The sequence below is a fragment of the Tetrao urogallus genome, assembly GCF_951394365.1.
Source record: "Tetrao urogallus genome assembly, chromosome: 2".
NCBI lineage: Eukaryota > Metazoa > Chordata > Aves > Galliformes > Phasianidae > Tetrao > Tetrao urogallus.
Genome location: NC_136814.1, coordinates 103,730,062 through 103,751,082, shown reverse-complemented (window position 1 = coordinate 103,751,082; position 21,021 = coordinate 103,730,062). Strand labels below are relative to the sequence as shown.

The window sequence follows — 21,021 nt, the reverse complement described above, 5'->3', positions numbered from 1 at the left end:
GGCCAGAAGGATCCCCCGTGGGGAGAGCTCAATTTAAACTAAAAGGCTTTAAATCTCTGCACCTGTCACTGATTTCAGAGCCCTGCCGGCCTCCCCCTCGCTGTGGTGCCAGGTCTGTCTCCCAGCCCGAGCAGAGCCAAGCAGGGTCCTCATTGCTCTTTCCCTGCTGGGTTTGTGCACTGCTCAAAGCCAGCACTGTAGAGCTGAGTTGAGACACGACCTCTGTTGTGAGGCTGGGGAGGTGGCAGCCCACAAGGGAGCTCTCTGCTGCTTCTGCTTGCACTGGGGACGCAGGGACAGTGTTGGGTGTGCTATGCCACCCTCCCATCTTCTGCACTGAGGGTCCCTGTCCCCCTCCTCCCCAAGCAAGGGGCTCTTCCAGCAGCTTGTTTTCTCCCGTATGTTTTATTACACTAATCCACAAGGATTAAGTTAAACCAGTCAATGCAAACTCCAGTGTTTTCCAGCCCTTTCAGGCCAAAATGAACTGTCCAGTGTTGCAACAGGAAAGGGAGAGGCTCAGGAAGGAGGAAACCCCACAGCTGAAAGGTGGGGAGAGGCACTGCTGGGTTGGGGCGCCCGTGGGTACCCCATCGTCAGGTTAGATTTTGGGGCGCCAGCCCTTGATGAACTGCATGATTTTCTTCACCTGGAGCTTGGTAAGGCGAAAATCATCAGCCAGGATCTCTTCGCTGAGCTGCACGAAGATGCTGCCATCAATGCGCTCCCGCGCGAAGAAGCTGACGACGTCCTCGGAGAGGCCAATGAAACGTAGGCACTTGGAGACCTCCTCCACCGACAGGGCCGAGAGGTCGGCAGGGGGCAGCCAGGGTGAACCATCCCCACTGGGTCTTGGGGCAGCCGGCGGGGCCCCCCCTTCACCCCACGTCCCCGGTGGCACCTCGATAACGCCCTGCGCCAGGTAGAGGTGGGTGACGCCGCCCTCGGCGCCTCTCAGCACGGCAGGAGAGAGCGGGGCCGTGCCACGGATGACGATGCCGTCCCCGTCAAAGCCCTTGGGTGGGCGCGGGGGGGCCGCTGGCTCCGGGCCCTCGAAGGACTCTGGTGAAGAGGAAGAGGAGGGCGCAGCCGGGGCTGAAGGTGGTTTGGGCCACTCGGGGCTCTCGGGCCACTCGGTTGCACCGGCGAAAGGGTTGAGCGCCCCAAAGGGTGCAAAGCGTTTTTGGGGGTGAGGAGGTTTGAGGCGGGGGCAGCTCCTGAAAGGCTTCAGAGGGGACTCAGTGGCTGGCGGTGGTGTGGAGCAGCTGCTGTTCCCCCCTGCCTCGGTGTAGGCCCAGGGATCGGACCAGGCGGTGGGGGCCGGCGGGGCAGCGGGGGGCAGCGGGCAGCCGGGGGGATCCCCAGCTTTGCAGTCTCCCCACGCACAGGGGTAGCAATAGAGGGAGTAAGCGTCAGGTGAGGGCGAGCCGCTGCCACTCCGCGGGGCTGACCTGCAGAAAGAAAGTGTGTCTCCCCAAAGCCTGCCCCCAAGCCTCGGCCATCCCTTGTCCCCCGAGCCACTCACCCGTCGTGCAGCCCCGAGGAGTAGTAGGACAGGCTGGGGCTGGGCGAGGGAGCAGGTGCCAGCTTTGGGAAGCGCAGCGGGGCTGGGGGGCTGCGGGGCACCGTGGGGCGGCCTCCCCGAGGTGGCACAGGGGGGGCATTCAGCAGCCGACACTCCTCCTTCACCTGCAATGGGGTGAGCAATGTCAGGAATCTGCCCTAGGACCCCTCTGAGGTGCTGGGGAGCCCCTCTGGTGCTCAGTTATCGAGACACGAGGATGCAGCGTTGGGGAGGTGCAGGGTACCCCATGGTGCAGGGGGAGCCTAAAGATTCTGGTTACCCAGTGGTGCCCTAAGGACTTGGCAAGGTGTGCTGCAGGGAGCTCAAAGGGTTTGGTGCAGGCATTTGGGTGCCCCTCGGTGCAGGTCATCCTGCAAGGTTTGGTGTAGGGATCCAAAAGGATTTGGGTACCCACAAGGGACCCTGGGGATTCTGGTGTTGATGGTGCAGCCAGTGGGCTTCAGGGCTCTCCTGAGAATGGAGCCATGCATTACAACCCAATGCACAGAGCCATGGACACCTCACTGAGCAAGGAGGGACCCTGTGGCACGGGCATCCCACTGGACAGATCTGACGACATGCATGTCCCCATGGAGACCGAAGGACGTGGGTAAAAGGATGTGAGCACCCCATGGAGACCAAAGGATTTGGGCAACCCAACGGCACCCACCATGGAGGTGGAGCAGGCTGATGTGCCACCCCACGGTCCTCCTTACCGCCTCTGATTTGGGTGGCACCGGCGGTGGTGCGTCCCCCAGCGGCTCATCCCTGGCGCGTCGCGGGGAGCCCAGCGGGGACTTGGCCCCAAAGGCGATGAGGTCCGGCCGCCCTGCAGTGCTGGGCTGTGAGGAAGAGCAGCTCTCCAAGCCCTGGTTGCTCCAGAGCTCTTCGTAGGGGATCTCCAGTGGTTCCTGAGTCCTGAATTCTGGCTCGGCCCAGTCGGGCGTCACATACTCCCTCTCAGGCTCGGTAAAATCAGGGGGGTCCCGGCAGCGGGTGGCTGAATCCGGGGGTGCGCGGGGCAGCCCCCCACCGTAGAAGCAGAGCGAGAGCCTCTGCAGGGGTTGGCTGAGCTCCTCGCGGCCGCAGCTCGGCAAGCAGAGCCGCAGGCGCCGGGGGCTGGCGCATTCCTCCGAAAAATCCGGCTTGGCCTCCCGCACGGCCCGCGAGTATTCGTCGGGGTTGAAGCGCTCGTGGCAATACGCCGCGCTGTCCCGCAGCAGCTTCTCCAGCTGCGGGTCCCCGCCGAGCAGCCCCTCGGGCAGCTGGAAGCGCGGCATGTCGGCCAGCAGCAAGAAGTGGAAGGGCACGAGGCGCTCGCGCCGCAGGATGCAGCACAGCACCACCGTCTTGGAGATGATGCCCACCAGCTTGTAGCAGTGTCCCTCGCGGATGGCGTGCAGGTCGTAAGGGTTGCGCGCCGGCCGGCTGGGCACGGCCACGTTGACGGGCAGCCGGACCTTCTCGATGATGCTGCGGATGGTGTGCTCGCCCTCCTGCAGGCGCAGCTCCAGCGGGCTGCGGGTGCTGAAGCGGCCCTTGCACTGGAAGGGGAGGCTGAGGCTCTCGTTGGTGCGGTGGTTCATGCAGATCAGGCACGGCATTTTGCCCTTCACCTGCCTGGCCCCTGCCGCAGGCGCCGCCTTGCCCAGCTTCCGCAGGAGGGTGTTGAGGCGCGACTTCTCCTTCACCGTCTTGGCACACAGGATCTCCGCCTGCCCCATCAGCGTCAGCTCATCCCCAGCATGCAGTGTGAAGTTGTACACCTCGCTGTCCTCGCTGAACTCCCCCGACACCACCTGCCCGTCACCATCTCACAACGTCACTCCACCGCCATCTTCTTTTGTCCCACCACCATCCCATGGTGTCCCATCACCAACCCTGATGTCCCTTCACCATCCCATGGTGTCCCATCACCGACCCCTTGATGTCCCATCACCAACCCTGATGTCCCTTCACCAACCCTGATGTCCCATCACCGACCCCTTGAAGTCCCATCACCAACCCTGATGTCCCATCACCGACCCTGATGTCCCATCACCGACCCTGATGTCCCTTCACCGACCCCTTGAAGTCCCTTCACCAACCCTGATGTCCCATCACCGACCCCTGGATGTTCCACTGTCATCCCTTAATGTCCCACCATCATCTTCTGATGTCCCACCACCTTTCCATGTGTCCCACCACCAACCCTGATGTCCGATCACCTTCTCATGTCACTCCACCACCCTCAGATGTCCCACTGCCATTCGATAGCGTCCCACCAACCATGCTGATGTCCCACCACCAGCTCCTTCTGCCTCACCGCCGTGCTCTGATGTTCATCTGTTGTCCCATCACTACCCCTTGATGTCCCACTGCCATCATCTGATGTCCCACCACCAACCCCGACTTCTCATCACCACCCCATAATGTCCCACCGTCACCTCTTAATGTCCCACTGCCATCTCTTGATGTTGTACCACTGTTCCCTGACGTTCATCTGCTGTCCCACCACTGTCCCCTGGTGTCCCCAATTGCCCGCCTGCCATTCCCTCCTGTCCCACTGATCCCCTGATGCCCCCCACCAGCCCCTGCTGTCCCCACACCAACCTTCACGCTGAATGTGATGGCCTCCATAACGAAGACGCGGTCCGGGAAGATGCTGGCCACCTCCTCCACACTATTGAAATATTGCACGGGCTCACGGATGTCCCGGTCCTGGTCCAGCAGCTTGAACTTCCCTACAGGACACACCCAACCTCACAGCAGTGAGCGTGGGCCCCGTGGACCTTGTAAGCCATTGGCAAAACTGGGCACTGGGGCAGCTGCCCCATCCAGTTCTGGGCACATCCCAAGGCTTATCCTCCGAGGAAACCTCATCAGGGTCCCTCCAGAATCCCCCATTGCTATAAGGGTGCCCCAAAGCGACCTCAGAAATGCCTCAAGGGTGGAGGAAACGACATCCAGAGGCATCTGCACGAGTGTCCCAGCCCTACGGCCCCTCCAGCCCCACACATGGCTCATGGGGATGCGAGGACAGGGGTGTAAGGGTGGGTGCTGGGGGCTCAGTGCAGCTGCAGCCGGAGGGAGCACTGATGAGCAAAGCTGCCTTCATTAGCACAAGCGTCGCAGGGACGGGACCTGATGGGAATATTAACTCAGTGCTGCAGCGCCGGGCTGCACAGAGGGGACAGGAAAAGCCAGGGAGGACGGGGATACTGCATTGAGCTGAGGGCGGGGGTGAGAGGCTGCAGGACAAGCTTGGGGTGCACAGAAGCCCATGTGCACGGATCCAGGGCATGGCCGGGCCCCACCAGCTGGTTAACTCATCCTCCTCCCTGGGGTGGGCGTCCAGCCCCTCCCCCACTGCATTTCCCATTATTTATTTATTAGCAGGACTCATTACCGCCATGGCAAGCACTTAGAGTGGTCATTAAGGCTCCTGCTACGGCGGCCGTGGTGATCTCAGCACCTTCATCCGCTACAGTGGCCCCAGCCTTCATCAGCTGCAGCCTGCCCCATGCCCTTCCCTGTCCCATCCCTGTCCTGTACCCATCCCTGTCCCATTCCCATCCTTCCTGTTCCTGTCCACCTCCCTGTCACCATTCCATCCCCATCCATGTCCCATCTCCACCCCCTCCATATCCCTGTCCCCATCCCCAACTCTCTCCCCATTCCCACCCACATCTCCGCTGATGTCCCATCTCTGTCTCCATCCACATCCCCTCCCTGTCCTATCTCCATTTCCATTGCTATCCCCATCCCCATTCTTGCTCCATTTCTTTTTTATCCTTGTCTCCATCTCCATTCTATCCGATCACCTTTGTCTCCATCCCAATCCCCACCTTCATGTCTGTCCCTGTCCCCTTTCCCATCCTGACCTCCGCCCGTGTCCCATCCTTGTCTTCATTCTCATCCCACCCATCCCTATCCCCAACTTTGTTCCATTTCTGTCTCTGGCCCTATCCCTGTCTCTATCTCCATTGTATCCTACCCCATCCCTGTCTCCATCCCTATTCCATCCCAGTACCTATCCCCATCCCCATCCCCTTTGTGTCCAGTCTCCATCGCATCCCTATCCCATCCTCGTCTCCATCTCCACCCTCATGCTCTTATCTGTCCACATCCCATCCTTTTCTGTGTCCCTTCCCTGTCCCTCTCCCCACCCTCATCCGTATCCCATTCTCCATCCCCATCTCTGCCTCCATCCCCATTCCAACCCATCCCATCCTTGTCCCCATCCCCATCTCCACCACCATCCCATCCCCGGCCCTATCCTCACGTGTCCCTGCCTCCACCTCCATCCCTAACCCATCCATCCCCACCCCCGTCCCCCCACCTGGGTACTGCAGTGGGATGTCGATTTTGGGGCCGATGACGTAGTGGCCCTCCTCCAGGCTGTGGGCCGTCACCGTCGTCCATTGGCGGCACGAGTGGATCAGCAGCACATCCTGGGCACTCACCCCCTCCACCGACTCCCCTGCAAGGGGACGGGGATGGGATGGGACCCGTGGGAACACGGCGTGGTCACAGCCCACCGTCAGGTGTCCACCACATTGGTCCCACTGGTGTCCCTGCCACGCACCCCAAAGTGCCACCAGCCCTGGGGACAATGGAGGTGAAGGGACAGTGTGGGTAGGGGGTCAGTGTAGGTATGGGTTCAGTGCGGCTATGGGGACAGTGTGTGTACGGGGCACTGAGCCACGGGCTTGGGGACAGCCATGTCAGGAGCCGCCGGGTGCAGGGTGAGCAGGTGCCCGCTGCCAAGAACCTCCAGTTGCCCTGGAAACAATTTCTTTGTCCCTCTTGAAAGGCTGCAGCAGCAGCAGCTGAACAACAACAAGTTTATTGACACGGGGCGAAGCGGCTCGGGGGCCCCCGGCACCCCAGCACAGCATCTCCAGGGACACAGCAAGCTTTGAGGGCGCACCCCAACCCCTCACATCCTGCTCTGTCCCTACACACCTTGCAGCACCTCTGCACCCGTGCAAAACCCACGCACACACTCGGTGCACGAAGCCATAGCCATGCACATTCCTGCACCTCATGCACACCAACACTTTTGCACCTGGGGGCACAAAGCCATCACTGTGCACACCCCCGTGCACACCTTACACCCGTGCCTGGGCAGCAGTGGGGCAGGCAGGGGGGTGCAGGCAGTGGACATGGCCGTGCCATGCACTTCCATCCCGGAATCTCAGCAACAGTTACCAGGGCAATGGGCAAAGCCTGCTCTGGCTGTACAATGCTGCACATGCAGCCCCTTTGTGTCCCCAGGCGCCTGTGCCAGGCAAGTGGCATTGATGGGACCTCCCCATGGACACCCCGAAAGGGCCACGAACCCGCAAGCCCCCTGTCCCCTGCCCCTCCATTGCTCCGCTGCTCCAGCTCCATCCTGCTCCTGTCCCATCCTCTCCATCCCCCCCTTGTTTCCAGTCCCTCTCCTTCTCCAGCCCCTCCATCCCCCCTGTATCTCCATCTCTGTCCCTGTCCCCACCATCCCTCCATTCCATGTCCTTCCTGTCTCCCCATCTCCCTTTTGTCCCATCCTTTTCTCACAGCCTTCCACTGCTCCCGATCCCTCCTGTCCCCATCTGTCCATCTCAGACCCACTGTCCCTGTTCCCATCCCTCTGTCCCATCCCTCTGTCCCTCTCCCTGTCCCCTGCACCATGTTCCCTATCCTTCTGTCCCCATACCCATCTCCATGTCCCACATCTCCATTCTCCCTATCCCTGTCCACGTCCCTCTGTCCCCTTCCCTGCCCCCTGCATCTCCTCCAGTTCTCCATCCGTGCGTGCCCTGTAGTCCTCATCCCTATCTCCTGCCTCCCCCTCACATTTCCTATTCCTCAGTCCCCATCCCTCTGTCCCCATCCCCATGTCCCTGTCCCTCTATTCTCATCCTGTGCCCCCCCAATGCTCCCCAGCTGCTGACCCCATTCCTCCTCCCCATCCCCATCCATCACCTGCACCTCCTCGTGCTCTCAATCCCACTGTCCCCATCCTTCAATCCCTGTCTCGTGTCCCATGTTCCCGCCCACACCCCCAGCAACCCCTCCATGCTCACAGAATCTCAGAATCACAGAATGACCCGGGTTGGAAGGGACCTCAAGGACCATGAATCTCCAACCCCGCTGCCACATATAGGGCCACCAACCTCCACATTCAACACTGGACCAGGAGGGATGCTCCTCATCCCTCTGCCCCCATCCCTGTGCCCTGCACTGCCCCTGCTCTTCATCCCCATCCCTCTATCCCCATCCCTCGCACACTCCATGTTCCCCATCCCCATCCCCTGCGCCCCCCGCACGTTCCCCGTCCCTCTGGCCCCATCCCCGTCCCCACGCTCCCCACCCACACCTCCGCACCTCCTCCACGCTCTCAGCCCCTCTTCCCCCATCCCTGAACCCCCTCCCCGTTCTCCATCCCTCCGTCCCCGTCCCTCCAACGTTTCCGTCCCCCGCACCTCCTCTCGTTCGCAACCCCTACCACCCTCCCTTCCCTCCCCCCGCCGCTCTCACCCTGCCCCAGGCACACCAACGTGGGCAGCCGGCACTTGCTGACGATGGCATCCAGGGGCAGAGCCGCGGGGTTCCAGCGGAGCCGGGCCAGCCCCGCCGCCAGCTTCTCCATCTCCTCCGCTTCATCGCCGCCGTCGGGCTCAGGAGGCCCCGAGGCCGCGGTGAGGGGGGGGGGAGGCGGCCAGCACCGCTCCGTTTTCCATCGGTGTCGGTTCACCGGGACCGGAGCCGGGTGGGGAAAGGGTTGGAGGAGCGTAAGGATGGAGAAAAGGGGGGGGGAGGGAGGGGGGAGATGGGAGACGCCCCCTTTGGGCGGCCCCTAAAGGCTTTCCGGGGGGCTGCGATCCCCGCATTCAGACCCGGAACCGGAGGGGGGGGGAGGGGGGAGATTGGTTACAGTCCCTCGTGAGAGCCGTTGGGCCCGGGATACTCAGTGATCGGATGAGACTCTAAAGTTGGTGGAAGAAATGGGATGGGGATGGAGAAGGGATGGAGAAGAGATGGGGAGCGGGAAGGAATAGGGATGAGCAGCGGTTAGGATGCGGCAGGGAAAGGAGCAGGGATGGAGCAAGGATGGGGATGGAGCAGGAAAGAAGAGATAGGGATGCAAAGAGGGATGGGGACGGAGCAGAGAAGGGTGGAGAAAGCATGGGGATGGAGCAGGAAAGGAGCAGGCATGGGAATGGAGACAAAGCAGGGATGGGGATGGAACAGAGAAGATGGACATCGTAGGGATGGGGATGGGAAAAGTACAGGGATGGAGCAGAGGATGGAGTAGGAAAGGAGAAGGGATGGGGTTGGAGCAGAGATGGGGGTGGGAAAGGAATGGAGACGGGTCAGGGAGCCCCTCTGCTGGCACACAGGGCTTGAGATCAGAGCGGGTTCCATCACACCCAGCGCGCCGACCTGGGAGCCGGGCAGGCGGGGAGAGCCACCTCCTCCCCACCGATGGCACCGCGACGGTGGCACAGTGACACCTCCGCGCTGCAGGGCGGCACTGTCGGCTGCCACAGCCTCAGCAGCAGCTCTGCACGAAGCCCCTCTCCCAGCTCCCACGGCTGCAGGAGGAGGAAGCGAGGCCGAGCGCGGCCATGCCCGCATCCCGTAGCGCTGCCCAAACCTGCAGCCAAGAGGGGCTGCTGCCAACGGCTCCTGCACGGAGGGGAAGGGCGCTGCCTCAGCCACCCGACGGGGGTCGCCGGGTTGCAGTGGTGGCCACAGAGCACGGGACAGCCGTGGGGACACAAACAGGACTGGCTCCTGTACAGCACACCGAGCAAAGGCTGCATCCAAACACCGTTCCTTAGAGCAGGAAGGCTTTATTGCCACATCCACGCGGTCACAGCTGGGGGGGAACGCAGTGGGAACACGAGGGGCCCAGGAAGGAAGCAGTGCAAGTTTATAAAAGCTTTTATTTGCTCTTGGTATGACCAAGAATGGGACAGTGATCTTTTATACAATTTGATACAGTTAAGTGGTACAAAAGAATGTGTTTTAAATAAAAAGCCAGAGTGGAATAGCAAAAATATTAAAAGATTAAGTAAAAAATCGTAGGCATGGGAGTTAATCCTAGACCTGAAGTCGATGCTGTTTGGTTTTTTCCACCATCCAAATGCGAGCGGACGAAGCGCGGCTTCCGCCCCGGCCCTGCCTGCTTGAGGCGCTCGTACAACGGATCGGCTTTGGGGTTCATCAGGACCAACTGAATGAAGTGACGTAGAAGGAGCAGCCCCAGGCTGGCTTGGCTCTTACCCCTGCCTCCAGGCTGTCGTTAATGCTAGAGTGCTGTATCTAAGAACCAACACTGTTATTTGTTACGTTTCAGCATCTCAACTGACTCTGGTTGCTCGCTGCTCCTCAGCTGGGCCTTGCACTCCGCTACAAACCAAGCCAAGCCAAGCTACGTGATCGACATTCAGGTTTGGTTGGTGGTTTTTTTGCACGAAGGGAAGCAGAACCTGTAGCGATGTTTGGGTTTAAAGACTTGGCCAAGGTTGGGTGTAAGGGGTGGGAGCCACCAGCACAGCGCCTACAGAGGGTCCCGATGGGTCGACACAGAAGGAGCCAAGCCCCAGGAGCAAATAAAAAGCTCACGTTTCAAAGAAAGGTTATATATGAAAGAAAAAAACAACAACAACAACAACGAGATGCCTATTTTCTCCATTTTCCCTTTTTTTTTTGAGAGAGAGAAGGTTCAAAAAGTGCAGTTTAGGCGGGAGGTGGAGCCAAACGGGACAGGGACGGGGAGCCCTAGGCGGGAGGCGGCTCGGAACCAGGACGCCCATCCCAACACGGTCATTTCATCGCGACTCAATCAGCTACCGTTGCGATTCCCCGCTACGTTATTCACTGGAGGGAGTCCAAAACCCGAGCGGATAAATGTGAGCTCGGAGAGCAAGGCGAGGCTCGGGAAGAGGAAGGTTTTTGGGGGGAGGTAATAAATTAAACGGCCGACTTTCGTCCTCGTTTTGTCGCTATCGTTCCTTTGTCACCTAAGTCTGACTCGGCCTCGTGCCCGGCTGCCCAACGGCTCGTGGTGGGAGCGGCAAACGGTGAGAGAGAACTGAAGAAGTTGAATGCTGTCAGTTTGGGAATGGCGTGTTATATTCATACACATAAAGTAGACAACCACATCACCCTCCATAGAAAACTAGTGCATGCAAATAACTCTTCCATATCATAAAACCCAACGGCTATGCAGGAGGAGAGAGGATATACTAGTGAACTGACATTGGCTAGAGGGAAATTAGTAGGTATTCGTCAACATCTTACCTCGAAAGCTAAATCAGTGCTTTGTATTAAGTTTTTTGGCAAACATACCGCGTTGCCATCCTTTTTAATTAACACATCACACCATGGAGGGAAGCAAATAAAAGCAGCATGCAGGCAAAAAGGAAAGAGCTGCGAGTGAGAAAAGAAAACGGCAGCAGGAACAGTTCCGATGGCGAGGTCACCAACAGGAGAGGCGGCAGGTTAAATGGAGCAGCAGTAGTAGCAGTAGGTTTGTTTTTGTTTTGTTTTTTTTTGCACCACCCTTTGTCCTCGATGCACGACACCAACAGTGACAGAAAGCAATCACAAAAGAGTCGGGTACTTGGAAATGGTCGGGGATGGATGCTATGTCTCCTGCACATGCTTCCACCAGAAGAGAAATCAAAGTGAAAATTAAAAGTTCCTTTCCACGTAAGGCACAGGACAAAAGAAACCCCATTCACGTATCAAGGCGAACACGAGTGTTTTCCTGGCTCTTTTGCTGATGCATCTAGTGAACACGGTGACTCGAGCACATTATCCATGACAGAAAATTCCACTGTCGTACAAAATGAATTGTTAATTCTAACTTTTATTCTTATACAATTTGCAGAGGAGAGTTGAATACGATTGCTCTATGTTTGAACGTCGGGAGGAGAGGGGCTATAATACAACCAAAACGTAGTGGTAAGTGGAGCAGGTACATGAAAAAATGAAGTCACGGAGGTGATTTTCCTACACACGTTGAGGAAATTATAGTATGCAAGCTGTCCTACACGGGAGAACAAAGGGAGACAGGAGCTCGTTAAGATGAGGAACAAAACATTGGCTGAAGGTTAAAAACGGACAGAGTGGTTTGTTTTGCAGCGAGAAAAAAGAGGCGGTGGATGGCGATTGGTGATACAGGAGAACGCTCAGCAACACTTGCTCTTCCAGCCTGTCACCCCACCTCCGCTGCTGATATCTACATTTTCACTGTTGGGCTCTTTTACAGGCGTCTGCAATGAAACAAGCGAGAAGGTTAGAGAGCTCCCGAGGCGTTGGGAAGTCCAGGTGATGAGGGGACAAGAGGCAGGGGCTGCATCGAGATCGAGGTGGTGGAGTCATCGAGCCTGGGGGTGTTCAAGGAAAGGCTGGATGTTGTGTTGAGGGACATGGTTTAGTGGGAGCTGTTGGGAATAGGTGAACGGTTGGACTGGATGAGCTTTTAGGTCTTTTCCAACCTTGGTGATTCTATGATTCTATGATGTTGCCACGCAATAACCCGAATCAGGGGGCAAAGTGCTTTGAAGGACACGAGGAATGCTCCCTCCCTTTGCCAGCACAGCTGTGCAAGACAAGCCTATGGGGTTTTTTGTTGTCGTCATTCCAAATCGACGCTTGAAAAGCTGGGGAAAGCCTCCCAGCTCAGACCACTCTGAAGTGGACAGGGATGATATCCAGCCTCTGCCTTCAGAACTGACACTCGGAGGAGGTAAATCCCAGCGCGCGGCAAACGCGGGTTGAGTTGTGCAAACTGAGGGCCTTAAAAGTGACAGAGTGACGGATGGATTGAGAAGGATATGGATTCTAAAGCAGGGCTGCTCAAAAGCATCGCCTTCCACTCGTCAGGACGCTGAGGCCGTGCACACAACAGGCTCATCTGCATCACGGCACGTAAACGTGGCTGGGTCAAAGCACAGCTCTGGCCTGCTGGGTTTGATCAGATGATGGTGTCTATTTTCAGAAAATAACACTATACATTTGTGAGAATGCAGCTTTCAGTCCCTTTGCTCCTCTTCTCGTTCTCTACCTCGCAGCCTTGCAACAGAGTTGCTCCCCATCCTACCTCGTTATTCAGAGAAATGCACTGAGGTCAAAGTAAAAATGCAAAGGCCAGGAGGGTCAGCAGTGCGGAGATGGAGCTGATGGTAAGCAGGAAGGTGCTAATCAAGTCTTTGGCTATGGGAGAACATCAGCTGACTGAAAATCAACCCCAGAGCCACCTGCACATCCATATCCAGCTCAATCCAGCAACAGAACAGTGAGATTCTCAGGAAAGACAGCCCTCCTGATGGCACGTGGTGCAATTCAGGAGGGAGAACCACCCACCAGGGAGACCTGGTGAGCCATCTTCCTCTCTCAGCTGCAATTTAACCTTCTGAGCAAGACCTCCCAAGAAATGTAGAGGATAGAGCAGGCCAATCACTGAACCAAAGTAGGAAGAAAATGGTTTGAAGTTGAAGAGGGAAGCTTTAGGTTGGATGTCAGGGGAAGTTCTTTCCTATGAGAGTGGTGAGGTGCTGGAACAGCTGCCCAGAGAGGCTGTGGATGCCCCGTCCATCCCTGGAGGTGTTCAAGGCCAGGTTGGATGGGGCCCTGGGCAGCCTGGGCTGCTATGAAATGGTGTGGTGGGGTTGGTGGCCCTGTGTGTGGCAGGGGGTTGGAGCTTCGTGATCCTTGAGGTCCCTTCCAACCCTGGCCATTCTGTGACTGTACGAAGGGACAGATCCACTTCCACCAATCGAAACCCTTCCTGGCAGACACTTAAGAGCTTTCAGACAATGTTGAGTATTGATAAAAATGATTCAACTGGAAAAAAAAAAGTGGCATAACTGAAGAAAAGGTAATGATGTGGCAGGGAAAAATACGGTAAAAGGCAGAGGATTCCCTTATGTGAGAATCTGATCTCTACAGTGAAATGCATTGTAACACAGCAGAAATTGAGTGCTTAAAGCAGTAAGTTTTGAAGCACAGCCACCAGAATTACTGGGGGTCCAATGGATTCTCTGTCACTGCCAACTGTTAAATTCCTTTGGCTGTAGTTTTACAGCCTGGGCAGAACAGAAATCTGAGGACTCCCTGACACAGGGAGACAGGAAAGCAGGCCCAGGTTTCATCCCTACAGGTTCCAGTGACTTTGGGTCTCCTCAGGATTAAAAAAAGCTTCGGTCATTCGAGACAGGAAGCAGTGAACACCAACGTTCACAAAGCAGGAACAAATGAAGGTGGCAGGGAAGGGCCACTTCTCCTCCAAATTCATTCTGGTGTTTTTACCTTCAAGCACTACGTGCGAATCAAACGAGTTTAAGGGCTGAATTTAGATTCCTTGGCTCTTTGGTGTATACCACCTCCTCTAGATAGCACCTGCACAGCAACGAAGCATCAAACAGGCTTCAGAAGCTCTGAAGCTTTCAGAGCACACACTCCTCCTTTGGGGCTTGATTGCCTTAGCATACCGAAGTCACAAGGTGAACATCCAAAGCAACATGAGTTGACATTTTAGGATTTCAATTTTCCCCCCAGCCAGATCCCACCATCACCTACCTTTCGAAGAATGTCTTCTGCTAATGTGAGGAATGCCTTCTCAATGTTTATATTTGCTTTCGCACTAGTTTCGAAAAACCTAATACCGTGCTCCCTAGCAATCTAAACCAAAAGACAGAAGAAGAAGGAAGGTTATCATCCCCGTGGGGTTATTCAGCTGGTGCTGCTCACACGATAAGCATGCAGCATTTCTCTCAGCACAGAAGAAGCAGTACTGGTCAATCAAAACCAATTTGGAACGTAACCACCAGAATCAGAAATTCAAGTGTGTTAAAGCACAAGTAAATGAGGACAGGTACCACGCAGACCAGTCACAGCACAAGCAACCTCACAAAGGATAATCAAGGAATTCGAGCTATCCAAAAAGAAGAAACTGCAGCTGAGCTCACTCCTTTCATGGCAGTTGAACACAGTGCAGCTTCTAAGAACATGCTGCTTAGGCTTACACACTATCAGCAAATCCAGCTATCTCATACCCCGCTGTGGAACCCAAACCACCCAACAACAGTGCAACCCCTGGCACTGATGTGCTTACTTGGAAAAGCAAGTTTGTCTCCAGCACCTACCTGTTCACCTTTTGCTTTAGGAACAACTCTTTTATCTTCCATGTCACACTTGTTTCCTAACAGCATCCTCTCCACATCTTCATTGGCATGCTAAAACGAGATAAGAGCCATGTTGACACATCTCCCCCAACCAGCAGCAAGTTATCTATTGCACTTTTGTACTTCCAGACTGCCTGAAGTGCAGGCTAACACTTACAGGACCTGCAATTTCCTGAATTCTAACAAAGACTGCTAGAGGTCACTCCACCTTCAGACCAAAGAGGAAGCAGAATGAAACAATGGCAGTAGCACAAGATGGAACTCACCATCCCAGTATCAGTTATTTCTCCCTTTCCTTTTTGTTTGTACATTCTCAATTGTGTTGTCTTCCTTTCCAAAAAGAACTAAGCACTGTTTCCCAACTCAGATTCTTCCAGTTACCTTCAGCATGTCAAACCTGGGCTGGGTTGCATTCAGAGATGTGGGATAATAAATGGCTTCCTGCCTGGCGCTCGGAGACGTTAGCATTACCACAGTTACAGAAGTGCTACAAAGGACTAAACAGGAGAGGACAAAACAAATCCCCACGCCACAGCTGCCAACAGTTGAGCTCCATACACTGCAGTGGCTCCATCTGACACTGTTACTTTTTCTTGGTGTTTGAAGGACCCCTCTACATAGCTTTATTGTAGACAGGTAAGTCTCTCTAATGACAAAAAACATCATAAAGGGAGAAGCAGAGCGAGCACCACGCTCAAGAACCAGCAAAAAACAGGACCCCATGCACAGGGAATCAGCCCTGTAAGGCAAAACAGAGCACCAAGGGCTTCTCCAGGAATGCTGCAGGAGCCAAAAATACCTTGGCTGTTCTGTTATTGAAAGATCACCAACAGCCATCATCATAAAGAAAGAACATGCCAAGGATATCCATCAGAACAGCAGAGCCACGGCACGAAGCATCACTTAAGTGGATAACTGAAGTGCTTTGAGGCCTGACATGAGAAGCTTCTTGGGAAGCCTAATCTCCATTTACTTTCACTCCAGCAGTCTTAATGCTACTCTGCAGCACAATTACTAACACAGATTCGTGTATCCAATACTCCTGCTTATAGTAACAACCCGTTTCACATTCCTGAAGAGAACCACCTCCAACTTTCTCCTTCAGGTCATAAGGAGAAGGAACCATCCAATAGCAAAGATTAAGATGTTGTGCAGGATAAGACATCAAAAATGTTCGTGTATCATGCACACAGAACTGCTTCCACAGCAGACAAAAACAGCCAGGCTCCATGGATAAAACTGTGCAGCACCAAAACAACTCAACTGACTTGAACACCCCACAGTAAAAGTGCACTCTTTGTGTGGTGCAACTCTGCAGAATGTGAGCTTTAGATAATCAGGTACTGAGCAAGGAGGAAGGTGCAGCATCGTTACACATCTGTAGCTTTCCTGGTTATTTCTGAATCAGGGTTTACTGGTCCTATGGAAGAGCCCCCTCACACAGGGCAGCAAGTCACACTAGCTTCCTTATCTGAAATCTTCATTATTGACAGAATATCCTTGGCAATATTAACTCCTTGTACAACAGAAGTGTTTTTAAGTGTTTCTTTTGCCAACTATCCTTCACAATAACCCTGTAGGTGAGGAGGTAACATCCACCACATGTTTTAGCAAGAAGCCTGAATGCTGGGGCAGGAAACTCAGAAGGAAGAATTCACCCATCATTTCTGTACATGCTCTCCACTTGGGGGCTTCTTCCATCATCACAAAAGCTTCCTAAGGTGTCAAACACCCCTCATAAAACTGCAGCAGTTGTGCAGCCCTCACCATGCACTTGAAATCAGCTGCAAAGCTCTGTGCAACGGATCTGCAAACATGAGGTCAGCAAAAAAAACCCTCACTATCTCAGACACAACGGCATGAATTACAGTCACTGCTCCACTTCCTGGTTACTACTGAGTGTTTTAAACACAGCAACTGCAGAACATAAAGGCCTTGATTTCGAGTTTACCTTTGGTTCTCTGCTGAGTTTCTTCCCTGTCCTAGCCTGCTCTTTTCCCCATCTTTTACTTCTGTACCCACTTCAATCTCTGCCTTGCCACAACTAAAGGCCCACTGCAATATCTGTGCTCTGCAAGATCCTTTCACCACGACATCAGTTTAGAGGGAGCAAAGGTGAGCATATTTAACTATCTTTGAGGACTACACAGCCTAATAAAACAGCTTAGTCACAGAGCTGTTATATTCTACAGCGACTCCACAGCTTACTGCTTCGTGCTGCTCCCCTGCACACTGCCTTGTGGTGGCAGCTCCTCCTGAAAACAGCAATTCCCAGTTACCAAAAATGTATCCCTTACCTCCAAGCACGCTCCACTGCAGAGCCTGTGCATGAATATGACATTTCAGGGCACCACCAGCCCCAGTGCAACCCTTTGTGGTACTGAAGGGAGAGCTGAGCTCATACAGGAGATAAGTCAGGGTAAGAACAGCACCAAAGCCCCGTGCTGTCACACCAGAAGCTGGGCTCTGCAGGACATCACAAGCTGGCAGACTGCTCGCTCTGGGATCTTACACATTTACTCACCTCATCTATGTTTCTGAGCCACTTGCTGATGTTTTCAAAGCTCTTGGCATTGGTGATGTCATATACTAGCATGATTCCCATGGCACCTCTGTAATAGGAGGTGGTGATGGTGTGAAACCGCTCCTGCCCTGCTGTGTCCCTGCAAAAAGAACAGGTAAGAGAGAACATCAGAGGCAAGCCATAAAACCAATAGCATTTACCTGTGAAGCCAAGAGTGCATGGCACAGTATGTGCTTTACTGCACCACTACTGATGGGGAGTGGATTTTTTTGGCTTTGAAAGAACACATTTCAGGTTCAACTGAACAAAAGACATTGGACAGCTTAACTGGGCTTGCACAGCTTCATTTTCTACCTTCTTAGTTACCTGTTGAGCACAGTGGCAGGTCATCTGGCATCTCACCACAATCAACACACCTGATATCTACTCACAGTAGGAAACTTCATTTTAAACTTTATACTTTTTAATGACAACTTCAAACTTCTTCCCAGAAGAAGAAACTTTCCACGTTTCTCATCTCAGGGCTGCATCCCAAAGACTTCTGAGCTTCAGTGGAACGAAGCTATTGGGAGGCAGGTTGGAACTGGGAGAAGTGATGACTTCACCCAACAGCACCAGAAAGTGTTCCTTTCCACCTCCAGCCATGAAGATAAGCATGCAACATCTCCCAGAACTCAGACCTTGTTTTCTGATCAGTTTTATAAAGCTTTAACTTGATCTAACAAATTTCTGCTCCTGAAATTGTACATCTAGGAGATGTACTACAACTGTAACATGAAGCTGTCAATTTCTGCGAGGAAGAAAATCAATCATGAAAGATTAATGAAGGCATCTATTTTCCCATCTCATTTTGGTATCTTTGAATGAGATGTGTGAGAGCTGGTTAACCAAGCCTGCATACCATTAAATTCAGAGTTTGGATTTAACTGCATATCTTTCAGGACACAAACCTTACAGATTACACTGTTACAGAGTTCTCAGTGACACTATTTGCAAAAGCCAGAATCAAAGGTGCTTCCCAATCTGACCTAAGTTGAAATGATGCCCAACCACTCCAGGCAGTCACCGTGCTCCCCAGCTGACACACATTTCCTTGCTGGGAAAGCAGTAACCTCAGCAACCCAGCCCATTCCCTGGCCCTAAAACCACCACGGCGTGCCCACGTGGGGTTAAAAGATGGCTGAGGTTTTGCTGAAGACCTCTGCCAACAGCTGGCTTGAATGGCAACAACTCCCTCCCCCTCTCTTCTCCTTTCTGTCCCATTTGGAAGGCTCTCCCCACAGCACACTTAGGCTTCCCCTCCCGCAGTTTAAGACTCAATCCTCATCTTACTTTTGCAGAGGAGTTCACTGCCCTTCCGGCCTCAATTACAGATCAAACACAGCTCTTGCATGCCCCCTGAATTCCCTGAAGCCACCCCAAGCTCTGTGGACTTTATTCCCTGGCTGAAGGCCTCACCCACACAGCCTTGCTTGCTGCTCTCTGGACTACCTCGCACTGATCCACGTCTCACTGAGGTGCAAGACCCAACACCGTGCTCAGCATCATACAAGAAAAGCTTCTCAAAGACTTTGCCATATCCAGTCATGCATCCCACTCCCTTCCCTCGTGGTTAAGCAGTCTGTTCTGATACCTGAGTAAGCTGATATACATACCAAACCTATGGTGATACCACCAAACCAACTGATACCACACCAAACCAACCCTGCATTTGTCTCTACTGAACTTCACAGGGCTTCTTCCAATGACAATTCTCCTGTCAGTCAGCACCAATCTGAATTATAATCACAGAATCACCAAGATTGGAAAAGACCACTAAGATCAGCCAGTCCAACCGTCCACCTATCATCAATATTTCCATACACACGTTGCAACTTCATCTTCTCCTGCTTAGCTTTAATACAATAACCATGCTCTTCCTTCCTTCCTTTCCTATCACAAAACTTGGCACAGACTCTTACAAAATCACAGAATCATAGAATGGCCTGGGTTGAAAAGGCCCACAGTGCTCATCCAGTTCCAACCCCCTGCTGTGTGCAGGTCACCAACCAGCAGACCAGGCTGCCCAGAGCCACATCCAGCCTGGCCTTGAATGCCTGCAGGGATGGGGCATCCACAGCCTCCTTGGGCAACCTGTTCCAGTGCCTCACCACCCTCTGGGGGAGAAACTTCCTCCTAACATCCAACCTAAACCTGCCCTGTCTCAGTTTAAGACCATTCCCCCTTGTCCTATCAAAATATCTCAAGAGAGCTCCTACTCACACATAATTTCTCTACTTGTGAGCTTTGTACACACTGGACAGCACCTTCACCTAATGCATTTCCCCCTAACTTCCTTCTGCTAGGCAGGACAGTCTCATTAAAGCCTTACCAAAACCACTGAGATATATGACACTCACAATTCTCCCTTCCTGACGAGGCCAACAACCACCATAGAACTCAGGTTGACTTTTACAGTTTGGTTTTGGCAACATGTAGCTGTTACTCACTGCTTGTCAAGTCCTACGCACCCACCACCAACTTGCCTCACTTACTCCTCCAGTATTTTCTCAGGCAACTGAAGCTAAGATAATGGACAAAAATCAAGATGGGGAGGGAAAACGCAAAGAACCTGTTTTGTATTGGTTTTAATTTTTCAGCATTATTTGCCCTTTCTCCTCCCTAATGGATCTCTCCATTCATTATTCAAAGATAACTCTTAATGCAGGTGAGATTAGAGAACTGACTGGAGCAAACAGAGGAAGTGAGTTATGGTTTCCTAAGTGCCCAAGATGATGAATCCGCCCTGAGTAAATGGCAGAGCACAATGGCAGACCTCCTGTTTCACCCTCTGCCCTGGGTTGCCATTCTTCTGTTCAGAGCTCTAGGGTGGAAGAACACGCTCTGAAACCACAGGTGTGCATTACATCCTTGATGTAGGTGAAATATTTGTGGAAGCCAGCTAGCTCTCCAAGCTAAAATAAACGTAGACAAGTCTACAAAGACAGCCAAAGAAAATGAGGCCCTGCTGTGTGAGAGGAGACAGAACTCAGTTTGTTTAGCTGCAATGTGAAGACAAAGAAGGTTGTCCTGTGGGAATCGGAAGAAGAAACAGAAGGAAGATGAAAAAATCTATGTAAATTATTCTCATGCTGACATTAAAGTATGCATAAACTATATTATATTAGAATCCAACCAACAGAGAAAGGAATTTCTGGGACAGCTTTCCAGCTGACCGAGCGGAGACTAAAGAAACCTTAAAATGCACCATGATTTGTTTACGAAGGGCTGACATGGATGCAACAAGAGGAGATTGTATCTGATCATCTGTGAAGATCCGTCTTGTCGGCTCAGCTTGAAATAATGGTCCCCAGCCCACTGAGCCAAAACATTCACAGAAAATAACCCCAAGTATTTCATGGCCATACCATTGCTTCTGCCTCTAATATTCTTCAAACTGCACAGCAGGATTCTGCTTTGAAGAAACCGGACTGCTGGTACTGGGTACACGTCAGGACCTTTGGCAACTGGGCCAAAGATGTTCCTTCACACCGGAAAAATCATAGAATCATAGAATGGCCTGGGTTGAGAAGGCCCACAGTGCTCATCCAGTTCCAACCCCCTGCTGTGTGCAGGTCACCAACCAGCAGACCAGGCTGCCCAGAGCCACATCCAGCCTGGCCTTGAATGCCTGCAGGGATGGGGCATCCACAGCCTCCTTGGGCAACCTGTTCCAGTGCCTCACCACCCTCTGGGGGAAAAACTTCCTCCTAATCTCCAACCTAAAC

The 21,021-nt window shown here is 53.6% G+C and overlaps 2 protein-coding genes across 2 annotated transcripts in view; both read right to left on the bottom strand.

Annotated features, from left to right (window-relative positions):
* Nucleotides 1-601: 601 nt before the first annotated feature.
* On the bottom strand, nt 602-8,180 carry GAREM2 (GRB2 associated regulator of MAPK1 subtype 2; the record flags this gene model as incomplete). Its single annotated transcript, XM_079550800.1, has 7 exons — nt 602-1,451; nt 1,526-1,689; nt 2,281-3,363; nt 4,157-4,287; nt 4,953-4,991; nt 5,886-6,026; nt 8,069-8,180. 7 exons carry the CDS (start codon nt 8,178-8,180, stop codon nt 602-604), a joined length of 2,520 nt encoding a protein of 839 aa, XP_079406926.1.
* A 3,553-nt stretch (nt 8,181-11,733) lies between these two features.
* RAB10 (RAB10, member RAS oncogene family) overlaps nt 11,734-21,021 on the bottom strand; it is a gene marked incomplete at both ends in the record, with an annotated part of 35,508 nt that continues 26,220 nt past the window's right edge. Inside the window, 4 exons of the mRNA XM_079550004.1 lie at nt 11,734-11,817; nt 14,126-14,227; nt 14,692-14,781; nt 17,255-17,393. Coding sequence (XP_079406130.1) covers nt 11,734-11,817; nt 14,126-14,227; nt 14,692-14,781; nt 17,255-17,393 — 415 coding nt within the window. The remainder of the gene's footprint in view (nt 11,818-14,125; nt 14,228-14,691; nt 14,782-17,254; nt 17,394-21,021) is intronic.